Source organism: Lactuca virosa, chromosome 2 (assembly GCF_052849685.1).
Source record: "Lactuca virosa cultivar CGN04683 chromosome 2, Lactuca_virosa_CGN04683_v6, whole genome shotgun sequence".
Classification (NCBI taxonomy): domain Eukaryota; kingdom Viridiplantae; phylum Streptophyta; class Magnoliopsida; order Asterales; family Asteraceae; genus Lactuca; species Lactuca virosa.
In genome coordinates, this window is record NC_136427.1 from 232,530,098 (window position 1) to 232,541,807 (window position 11,710).

The window sequence follows — 11,710 nt, forward strand, 5'->3', positions numbered from 1 at the left end:
TGAAATTGGGTATGTCACAGTAGCCACCATGGTGGTTCTCTTCCATTTCCGGCTGACCAAGCACATACACACGCCGATATAATCTGAAATACGCATCCAAACACGAGCAGAAACACCCGTACTCACGTGAAACACGAACACGACTGCCTCTCGGGGTGGCAAACGATGACCGGAGCAGCAACGAATTGCACAGGCGGCGGCGGATCAGTGACAACGCAACAACAGAAGAAGAAGAAAAATACGTCGGCCCTTGCGGTTCACAGCTTCGTTGGCAGCGGACAAGTAGCGGAAGGACGCCCATTCGCTAACCTCGTTGTCGGCGGTAGCGTGAGAATTGGCGGCGCTGAATGACAGCTCGCCTCGACGGCAAAGGAATTGGCCTAGAACGGTAGTGCCTGACGGTCTTGCTTGATCGGAAATGAGAAGGAAGGATGGTGCGGCTGGAGAATCATGAACGACGACAGTTGAAGAGATGGAGGCATAAGGTGGCGACCATGAATAGTGAAGTGGGGTTAGGGTTTGAATGAGAATTGGATGTGACGGGTTTAACCCGTGTTTAACTTCAAATTTATGCACATTTTACACTTCCAATCCCTCCTCCTCTTATTCTTTTCAAATTAAATCCAAATATTACCATTCAGCCCTCGACATTTCAATATCCTTTGAATTTAAGTCCCAATCTTACCAAACAGCCCCTGACTTCTGAAAATCTTTACAAAAAAAATCTTGGAGTTACACTATAACCCCCGAAAATCCAAATCATATCATTTGGCTCCCCGAATCCAACACCCTGCTAAATATTATTGATTTGGCTATAAAATAATAATAAAATTACATATCTGGGCTTTAGAGTTTACTATTTATTTGATTGATTTTTTTTAATTTCAAATGAAGTGTTACACAAACGTCCAAAAGCACAACAAGATGATGAGGTAGGAGCTTTACTGCCAAAAAAACACACCTAATGAGTCTTCTTCTTATTCTTCCAAGGGCCAAAAACCACCAAATAAGCTATTTAAGGTCACTAATGGAGGCTAAGAACATTTTGGGCATGAAGTAGGCGATGGAGGTTGAGGGTATGCAGACCCTGGCCTCCCACTTCACTTAATTAGGGAGCAAAACATGAGATTAGGGTTAGCCTGATCTTACGACGTGAACATCTATGTGTCACGTCGTGAACACCTATGTGTAACGTCGTGAACACATATGTGTCACGTTGTGCGCCTTAAGATGGCCACGTGTCTCCGCCTAAAGTCACGTCGTGAGACACTAACTCTCACATCGTGATTCTCTTAAAATTTGGGTTTTTCATTCTTAAATAATTCAAACATTGAAAGATCGAGTACCTGCAATAGATGTTACATATTTTAGGGGTATTCTGTCAATTTTGAAACCACTTGGTGGTAATTAATTACCGTTGATTACATATCTTACATTTTATGTGAATTACTACATGTAAACATATGTGCATCCACGAAAATGATATATTGAATCTATTTTGACCATGACTAAATGACTAGTGTTTTGAAAACGATTTTCTTCATGAACCTATGCATCCATTTAAGACAGGTAAAGAGTTTAATGCTTAGTGAAATATCAAGTATTATGACTACTTGCAGATGAAATACTACAGACTTAATATTAGCGATGACATTCTAGTTATGTCTCACTTGTACATGTAGGATGTCCATCTCATGTATGATACTTGTGATGATTTGATACTTGTATAAAAAAATACCGAAAACTAAAAAGGGAGTGATGTATATTAGGATTTGTGGTACCTATTACATAGGCTTCAAAGAGATATCTTAAGACTAAAGACTACTGAGAATCTAGACATGAGATGGCTTGAGAAGGGATAGAAGCATACTACATTTCCATATACATATGTTATAATACTAATGACGCTTATATTAAACTTCTAAACATTGTAAGATATTAAAAAACTATACTTATGATAATGAATCTTTTGATGAATGACTAAAGACTTATGTTTTATACACAAATATCTAATAAGGATGATTAATGATCAATGATTAAGGAGTATTGTAAAGAGCTTAATAATGATTGTATTTAATGAAAATAATTATTTTATCTCACTATAACAGTTTTAAAAAGATTTTTGAGGATTCTTATTAGTTTAAGGAATGTGTAAAGTAATTTGACTTTAAAAATGATAAATTATGATATTACTCATTAGGCATTCCTAATGCCTAAACTCTATATTTTAACATATATCATTCTCTAATAAATGAATGTTTTTTTGTCACTTGTCACACTCTCATTCAATTTGTCAAATGTCATTTTGTAGTTATTTTCAATTAATTTTTTATTCCATATGTCATTTTATGGTTTTTTTTATATTATTAATTCCACATAATATTTAAATGTAATAATAAATGAATATTAATTTACTTAATGAACTTTTCTTTTAATTTCAAAATTACTAAATAAAAGTTTCATTAATTTCTTTTATTTATTTATCTAAGTTATTTATTTAAATTTAAAAAAGAAAAAAACACTTTAATTTTAATAATTCAATATATTTTTTTATTATAAAATCAAATTTGTCAAATGTTTAGAATTATATATATATATATATATATATATATATATATATATATATATATATATATATTTCAAATGAACCCATTTAATAATGTATTTTACACCTAACTAAGACTAATAGAGGAAGAAGACGTTAGACAAAAGCTTGTACATTTATAAGACCATGCTCGATATAGTGGTTTCTCTTCAAACTAATATTGTTCCCTCATAAAAAAAAATTATATTGAATTTACGAAAATAATCAACATATGCTTGTTTCATCGAAAAAATGTTTTTCTTACCATAAAAAACAATGTTGCAAATTTGTGATCATTTTGTAAAAATATGTTTTTATTTCATTTATGATAAAACTATATATACTTCAATTAATAAAAAAAAACCCCTAAAAATATAGCAATTAAAAACTAATTATTTACGTGAATAAAATGGCGACATACTTCACGCTCCTTGTTAAAATACCTCAAAACCCTAAACCCATTTCTGTTTCCAAAACCCTAGCCACACCTCATTCCGGCTAACCCCCTCCACCACCGACGCCAAAAAGAGCCGCCATGTCCGAGGTCGACCTCCACCGTTCTGATAAGAAGAAAAAGAAGAGCAAGTCGAAGGATACCGAGGCAACCAATGAAATATCTGATGGTGCCACCGCAGCCGCCGATTACCTGATCAAACCACAGAGCTTCACACCAGCTATCGACACTTCTGAATGGCCGATTCTTCTTAAGAACTACGATAGACTCAATGTACGAACTGGTCACTACACTCCTCTCCCATCGGGTTACTCACCTCTCAAACGTCCTCTTGCTGAATACATCAGGTACGGTGTTATTAACCTTGATAAACCTGCTAATCCTAGTTCCCATGAGGTCGTCGCTTGGATCAAACGGATCCTCCGTGTCGAGAAAACAGGTCACAGCGGTACTCTGGACCCTAAAGTCACTGGAAACTTAATTGTTTGCATAGATAGAGCCACTCGTTTAGTTAAATCCCAACAGGGTGCTGGAAAAGAGTATGTCTGTGTTGCTCGACTCCATTCCGACGTGCCTGATGTAGCCAAAGTGGCTCGGGCACTAGAGACACTAACAGGTGCGGTTTTTCAAAGGCCACCATTGATTTCTGCTGTTAAGAGACAGCTTCGAATTAGGACCATTTACGAAAGCAAGCTCTTGGAGTATGACGCCGAGAAGCATTTGGTTGTGTTCTGGATTTCTTGCGAGGCTGGTACCTATGTAAGAACTCTGTGTGTTCATTTGGGATTGATTTTGGGCGTTGGTGGGCATATGCAGGAGTTGAGAAGAGTTAGGTCTGGGATAATGGGTGAGAAAGATAACATGATAACCATGCATGATGTCATGGATGCACAATGGAGTTATGATAACTACAGGGACGAGACTTATCTCAGACGGGTGATTATGCCATTGGAGGTGTTGTTGACTAGTTACAAGAGGTTAGTGGTGAAAGATTCTGCTGTGAATGCTATATGTTATGGTGCTAAGCTGATGATTCCAGGTTTATTGAGGTTTGAAAACGATATTGAAAATGGAGAGGAAGTGGTGTTGATGACTACCAAGGGGGAAGCCATAGCTTTAGGTATAGCAGAGATGACTACTGCTGTAATGGCCACTTGTGATCATGGGGTTGTAGCAAAGATCAAGAGGGTGGTGATGGATAGGGATACTTACCCTAGGAAATGGGGGTTGGGTCCCACTGCTTCAATGAAGAAGAAGCTGATTTCTGAAGGGAAGTTGAGCAAACATGGAAAACCGAATGAGAAAACCCCATCTGAGTGGGTTAGGAATGTTGTTCTTCCTACTGGCGGTGATTCAGTGGTTGCCAGTCTTGCTGCTGCCCCCGCACCTGAGCAGACTGTGGTGGAGGGTGCAGAGGGTGTGAAAGTTGATAGTGAGAAGAAAAAGAAGAAGAAGAAACATAAGGATAGTGAAGAAGATGGTGATGAAGGGCGTAAAAGGAAATTGGAAGATGCAGAAGTTACAGAAACACCAGTGAAGAAACTGAAGGTTGAAGAAGAAGAAGAAGTTATTAAAAAGGTGGAAGGTGAGAGTACGGAGAAGAAGAAGAAAAAGAAGAAGAAAGAGGCTGATGAGGTGGAAGGTAAGCAAGAGAATGGAGATGATGATAAGTCTGAGAAAAAGAAGAAGAAGAAAAAGGACAAAGAAGCAGAAAATGGTGATGATGAAGGAGAAGAAGGTAAAAGTGATAAGAAAAAGGAGAAGAAGAAAAAGAAGAAGAAAGATGGAGATGAAGAGTAGATATAAGAATGTTGCAAGAATCCTGAGTGGAACTTTCAAGTTCCTGAATTCAGATCTATCCGATGGTATGGATTGTTGCATATTTCTGGAGATGACGATTTCAGGTAGCAGCTCTTGGTGGTGTTAGAGTTGATTTCAGATGTTTATGTGTTGTTTTTGCTTAATCAGTATGTGTTTTTGAGATATTTAAGGATTTTGGTGGCCCTATGGAACTTTTAACTTATCTTGAAATTCAGTTTTGATATTTATGTAGTTTCTTGATGTAGCAAAGTTGTTTTAAGGTTTTCACTTGGTATGAGTTTGATTTTAGATTGTCACCAATATAATATTTAAACATTTGAGCTAGCAAATTACAACATTATAACCTTGTTTTCATATCTTGATTGCTATATAAAGTTAGGCTTGTAATGTTTTTTCATTCTTGATGGCTTTTCCTGTTGAGCAACCAATCAGCACCTTGTGTTATTTTCTGATTGTCAAAATTCGGCCAATGATTAATATGGGAATGTAACTAAACATGAACACAACAATAGACCCATGAATCCCATTAGAATAGGATATCAGGTGAGTAGATGCTATGCTTCAACTTGGATAGAGCGACAATTCACATAGGTGACTGCATGTATATATGTACCCAAGCGTGTAAAAACTAAAAAGAGACATAAGAGGCGGGTGCACGGTTGTAAACAACTAACAACAAACATAAACATGAAATAAAGCAGTTACAAGCAAATCGGTATGAAACATATACCAATAAAGAAAAAATATGAAATAATGCAGGGAAGCAACTATACAAACACTACAAAGAATAAGATAAATATAAGGGACATCTGCTTTTTTCACTATCCTGATATCCATATCATCCAATCTGAGGTTGTGTACTCGAAAATAGACAATTTTTTCATGTCTAACTCATTATTTTCCCACTTCCTTCATGGTCGTCATTTCCTTATTGTATCATCAACACTCAACGGCTACACCCGTAAATTTTTTTTCTTTTGGCAACCTTCTTTGCACCTGCCTATAGAACCTGAATCTATTTTCTATTATTTTTTCAATGATCAACATCATTCCCAACAAATTCTTAATTACCGCGTTTGATATTTTATCCAACAATGAATGCTCTACTGTCGGGACATCCCCATTTCTACTACTTCCATATTTACTTGCTCCATTTTGGTCGTCCAACATTCAAACCAGACATCGCCTTAAAATCCTCATTTATATTAGTTACATCTTCCTTGCGTGCAACAGAACATGAATGTATTATTAAATATCTTTCTTAACAAGCAAATTTGTTTAACCCCTTTTTGATTAATTTTTTATGTTTTTCATACTTTATTTTCCATCTTGATCTGTGATGAAGTACCACGAAGGATTCTTTAAACTATGTTTATCAGCAACCAGTATGACACATATACCAACAAAGAAAAAATATGAAATAATGTAGGGAAGCAACTATACAAACACTATAAAGAATAAGACATATATAAGGGACATGTGCTTTTTCACTACCCTGATATCCGTATCATCCAATCTGAGGTCGTGTATTTGAAAATAGACAACTCTTTCATGTCTAACTCATATTATTTTCCCACTTCCTTCATGGTTGTCATTTCCTTATTCTATAAAACCTGAATCTATTTTCTATTAATTTTCAATGATCAACATCATTCCCAACAAATTCTTAATTATCACGTTTGATATCTTATCCAACAATGTTCTAATGTATGTCCATTGTGGCATCCCATTTCTACTACTTCCATATTTATCACTTGCTCCATTTTGGTCGTCCAACATTCAAACTCATACATCGCCTCAAAATCCTCATTTATATTAGTTTCATCTTCCTCGTGTGCAACAAAACATGAATATAATTATTAAATATCTTTCTTAGCAAACAAATTTGTTTACCCCCTTTTTGATTAATTTTTTTTTATGTTTTTTATACTTTATTTCCCATCTTGATATGTGATGAGGTCCCACATAGGATTCTTTAGACTATGTTTATCAGCAACCGGTCACAACTTATTCTTTCATTATATAGATATTTTTTCTTACATCCATATATAAAACCAACTAAATTCAATTTTTTTTATCATTTATCGACAACCTACCACAAACAACAATACATTTTATATAATACTTTTAGATATGATAAATAGTTATTAAAACGAAAAAGAAAAAAAAAAGATAGCGATCCAATATTGCCATGTGTATTCGTTGTGATCGTGAAATTTGGTTTACATGACACCTTTTCTTTCGATCGATTGGAAGTATTTTGGATTTAATTGTTTTCTTTTATTGTCTTGTAAACATGATCTGTTGGTGGACAACATCGATAAACATAGTCTAAGGAATTGGCATAACTAATCAGCTATGGACATGATACAATATTTCAAACACTTGCCAATCAAGAATTATTTAAATAATTCTGACATATAAACTGACTTTAAAGTCATACAGTTCTACCAAATAAGCTAAGGTCACACTAATCGTTCACAATAATTTATACTTAGGGTCTTAGGGACAATTTTTATAATTTTACTATTATACAATAACGATTTACAGTATGTAATTTTACAGATTAATAACGCCCTTGTAATTATTTGATATAACAAAATACAAATCCAAACACGTTTTAAATTTTCTAAAATAGAAAACGAAAATTCAATTCAGTTTTAACCAAGCTTGTAAAAATCGTTAGATGATACTAAATCTGTCGATTAGCGACTAGAGAATAATTTGTCTAATTGTGATTAGTTGGCAACTAGTTGGAGACCTTTTTAAATAGGAGGAGATTAATCGTAAATTGTTAGGCGCCGCTTAGCACACGACCGCCTAACCATTTGCGAAAACTGAAATGCTACTCCTCTTAAACTTTCCAAAAAAAACTGAAAACTAAGGTTGCGTTTAGTTACGGAAAAATAGTTTTCATTTTCTGTTTTTCGTTTCTCCTTTTCAGTTTTCGTTTTTCGTTTTCATTTGAAAATTTAGAAAACGCGTTTAGTTAAAACTTATTCATTTTTTATTTTCAGTTTTAGAAAAATAGAAAACGCGGTTAGATGTGTATATTTCTATCGGTTTTTATTTTTTAGAAAACGGTAGCGGTGGTAGGATGGGGATGGGGACAACGACCGGGGGGGGGGGGGGGGGGCTGTCGATGATGGCGACGGTGGTGGTGATTGCGGCAGCGGTGGTGATGGGGTAGTGGTGGTGGTGATGGTGATGGTAGGTCGGTGATTGTTGTAGTGGTGTTGGAGGGGTGTGTGTGTAGGTGTGAGTGGGGGTTGGGGTGAGTGTGTGTGTTGGGGGGGGGGGGGGATGGGCTTGGGAGTGGGTGGGGTAGGTGTGTGTGTGTGTGGGGGGGAGTGGGTGGGTGTGGGTAGGTAGGAGTGTGGTGGGTTCGAGGTGTAGAAGTGGGGGTAGGTAGAGGTGGGAGTGAGTGTGTGTTTACATTTTAGAAAAATTTTGGAATTAGAAAAATGTGGAAAACAATAATTATTGGTTTTCCAAAAATTTTCAACTTCTCTGTAATTTTAAAAAACGGAAAATTTTCATTTTCCGTGAAAAATTTAGAAAAATAAATGAACTAAACGCGTTTTCAAAATTCTCATTTTTCTTGGAAATTTTTTCCAGAAAACGTCCAATTTTTCCGCAACTAAACGCACCCTAAAATTCACCCCAAGTTTTCGATTTTGTTTTTTCTTCCAAACATTTACAAGTAAAATAACCTTTTCATAAACTGCCAACCAGAACCACAATCGCAATCGTTTTTCCTTTTTCGAAAAACTCAACAAGAATCCACAACTATCCATGTTAAAAAGATATAGAAAACAATAACTATGAACAAGCATAAGTTCAAGGAAGAACTTAACAAATATAAATAAAAAACCAAAGAATCAAACACATTTTGAACCCAAAATTGCAACATTAACTGCATGTCTGCATCATCATGTACACCTCAGCTCTAGTACGCAAGCGACTCTCTCAGTGACCAGGATTCATCTTCTTGTGCTGAGGGTTGCGAAACCTTGGATCTTTGGGCATAGTCGGTTGCTTTTCTGACCTACAAAAACACATTTTACCATAAACTTCACACAAAAAAACCATTGCATTTGTCTTTTTGTTGCTAAACTTTACCTTTTTGGGATGAAAGGTCTGTCAAAATAGGGCATTGGTTGAGCCTTGGGCACAAGCTCCTTCCTCAATCTCTTTAGTTCTTCCTCTTCTGCTAACTACACAACAAAATGGAAGAAAAGGCACATCATTGAAGAAGTGTATAACAAAATCAACACACCTTAACACTTGTCAAAAATCTACCTTCTGTTGTCTTTCTCTTTCCAGTTTGAATTGCTCAATGAATGAGAGCTTTTCTTGCACTTGATGGTCAAACTCAGCACGCTCCATGGCCCTCATGTCGCTATGTAGCACCAAATCAACTGGCCTAGTACTTTCTTTAACTGGTGGTCTTGCCAAACACTGAATGAAATTCACCACACTTTTGAGATAACTGATAACTGCTAAATCTTTATAATCTTACACCTATGATGATGAGTAAAAGCTTACTTACCTCTGGTTCGTCTGTTGTCCATGGGAGACCTTTGGCAACAGGAATCCTCTGTTTTTCTTGTTCAATAGTCATCTCCTGTACTTTCTTCATGAACTCTTCTTGCTTGGATCTTCCTCTTTGCTGTATATACAAGTAATATAACAGTTGAGTATATATACAACCAAACAAATAGTTTGATATGAAAATATATGATCGCAGGTTATAATTATAAATGCTAACCTCGGTTTTGAGCTTGAAGGGCTGTAGAGGAGTGGCTTTGGGTGTCCTTCTCTTCCCCCGGTTACCACCAAAAGTTGCAGAGGATTCAGAACTCTATATGATTAACAAAATTAATGTTGTATAACTCAATTTCACAATCAGAATAAAGAAAACGAAGCCATAGAAGAACGAGAGCATACATTTCGTCTGCTGCGTCTCCCACCACAAGAATTCCTGTTTGAAACGCTGAAAAGTACGCACAAGTCATTAAGAATCAAATCTAAAGAACAGTGAATGAAAATCTAAAGCTCGTTTTCAGTAAATACGTGAAGTTCAGGATCACCAACCTTTCATGGCTGCTACCTGATGAAGAAGAAGAAGCGCGTGAATCTAATCCCAAGCTCTCCGGGGTGAGGAAAAGATCCGGAGAAGAGAATTCAGTCACCGGAGTTTTGGGTCTCAACCCGGGCAATTCCCATTTCGGAATCTTTCTGGTGTCTTCGCCTTCAAGTTCCTCGTTCTGTTCTTCGCCCTCAGTATCCGTTTTGGATTTGGGTAACGTCAAAGCAGTTTCAAATGCCTTGACCAGATGCATCACTCTTCCGCGTCCATCTTCGGGAATGCTCTGTCTTGCTACTTCCATATATTTATCCCTTCTTCTCTTAACTTTTGCACTGACTGTTACACCAGATGCCTCAACAATCTCACATTCCCCTAATTTTTCTTCAAGTCCGTTCAAGTTATGGTTTTCAGTCATGTTTTTCTCTGCTTCTTCTTCTTTTGCAACTTCACTCCCGATATTAAAGAACCCCTCTTGAGAAGCCCTAAGAGTCTCATAAGCAACACACAAACACTTTTTCGAGTTAGAACTAGCTTTGCACTTACAATCGATGGATGGTGGGGTATTAGATTTCTCCCTCTTCGAATTCTTCTTCGCCACCACAAACTTCCTCTCCCGAATCTTGTTCCTCGGAGAAGGTGACGCAACCTGATTCGGTTTCTTCAACCCCGATTTCTGAACTTTAGTCGCCGATTTGATTGCTGGGGATTTTGATGCCTTCGGATCAGGACTAGTTACGTTAGGGTTGGCATTCTCAGGCAATTTTGACTTGTGTGAAAGCTTTGATTTGGAAGGTGTGAGCGTCACTGCTCCGGCGGTATTCCCTTGCATTTCCATCTTAAAGTCGCCGGAAAACGGGGAAGTGGCTGTACAACGGGAAGGAAAGAATAAAACACGGGTTTGGTTGTTTGGACGATCATGAATGATGGCGAAGAATGAATATAAGATAGATATGAACGTTTGAGGGGCGCTCGTGATAACGGCTAGTTTTTCTTAGTTTTGGTTTCATCGGATGTTTGTGTTCGGATCTAATTGCCGGCGTTAATGGGCTGGGCCTGTCAACGCGTCGTACACTCATACTATATACCGGGTTTCACTGTACAATCAAATTGGATGATTGTTTGTTTGTTTTTGAAAAAAACCTTTCAGACCTTTTATTGCTGTGCGGCACAGCACATGCGTAACATTTTTCATCTCGCAACTGTTTGTTTTTAAGAAGTCTTTCGGAGTAAAAAGCTTTTGCGCGTGTGCTGCGCCACACAACACTTGTATTATCTTTTCCAACCTCTTTCAACCTATTCTTCTTCTTTTTTTACTGAAATCTTATTTCACTTTTTTTTCTTTTTTTTTTCGTTTATTCTTATTGATTTTTTTCATTTTCTTTATATTGAATAATGATAATTTTTTGATAAAATATCATTATTTTTTGCTAAAATATCTTTATTTTTTATTGAAATATCATAAATTCTTGCCGAAATGTCATACACTATTAAATTTTCGGTATTAAAAAACTATTTTCAGTTTATAAAATCAGTTTATTTTAATTTTTTAATGTGACATCCCCAAATTTCACGGCCAGAAAAGACCGATTTCGTTTATGCCTTTTTTTTTAAATAAAATCAGAGTAATCATTTAAAGAAAACTGTTGCGGAATTTATTCCCAGAAAACATGATAAATACTTTATCCAAGCATCTCCGAAGAGATGTATTTTATTCATTTTAAAACATTTGGGATGTCCTGGTCAATACAGACACATAAGC

The 11,710-nt window shown here is 36.4% G+C and overlaps 1 protein-coding gene and 1 pseudogene across 1 annotated transcript; one reads left to right on the forward strand and one right to left on the reverse strand.

Annotated features, from left to right (window-relative positions):
- The first annotated feature begins 3,007 nt into the window (after positions 1-3,007).
- LOC145160436 (H/ACA ribonucleoprotein complex subunit 4 pseudogene) lies at positions 3,008-5,090 on the forward strand (annotated as a pseudogene).
- Positions 5,091-8,655: 3,565 nt separating this feature from the next.
- On the reverse strand, positions 8,656-10,906 carry LOC145160437 (TPX2 (targeting protein for Xklp2) protein family). Its single transcript, XM_079079624.1, has 7 exons — positions 9,957-10,906; positions 9,810-9,855; positions 9,631-9,723; positions 9,412-9,531; positions 9,162-9,320; positions 8,982-9,076; positions 8,656-8,907 (listed from the first exon to the last, which is right to left on the reverse strand). The coding sequence occupies exons 1-7, from the start codon at positions 10,784-10,786 to the stop codon at positions 8,829-8,831; spliced, it is 1,422 nt and encodes a 473-aa protein (XP_078935750.1). The 5' UTR covers positions 10,787-10,906; the 3' UTR covers positions 8,656-8,828.
- Between the last annotated feature and the right edge of the window lie 804 nt (positions 10,907-11,710).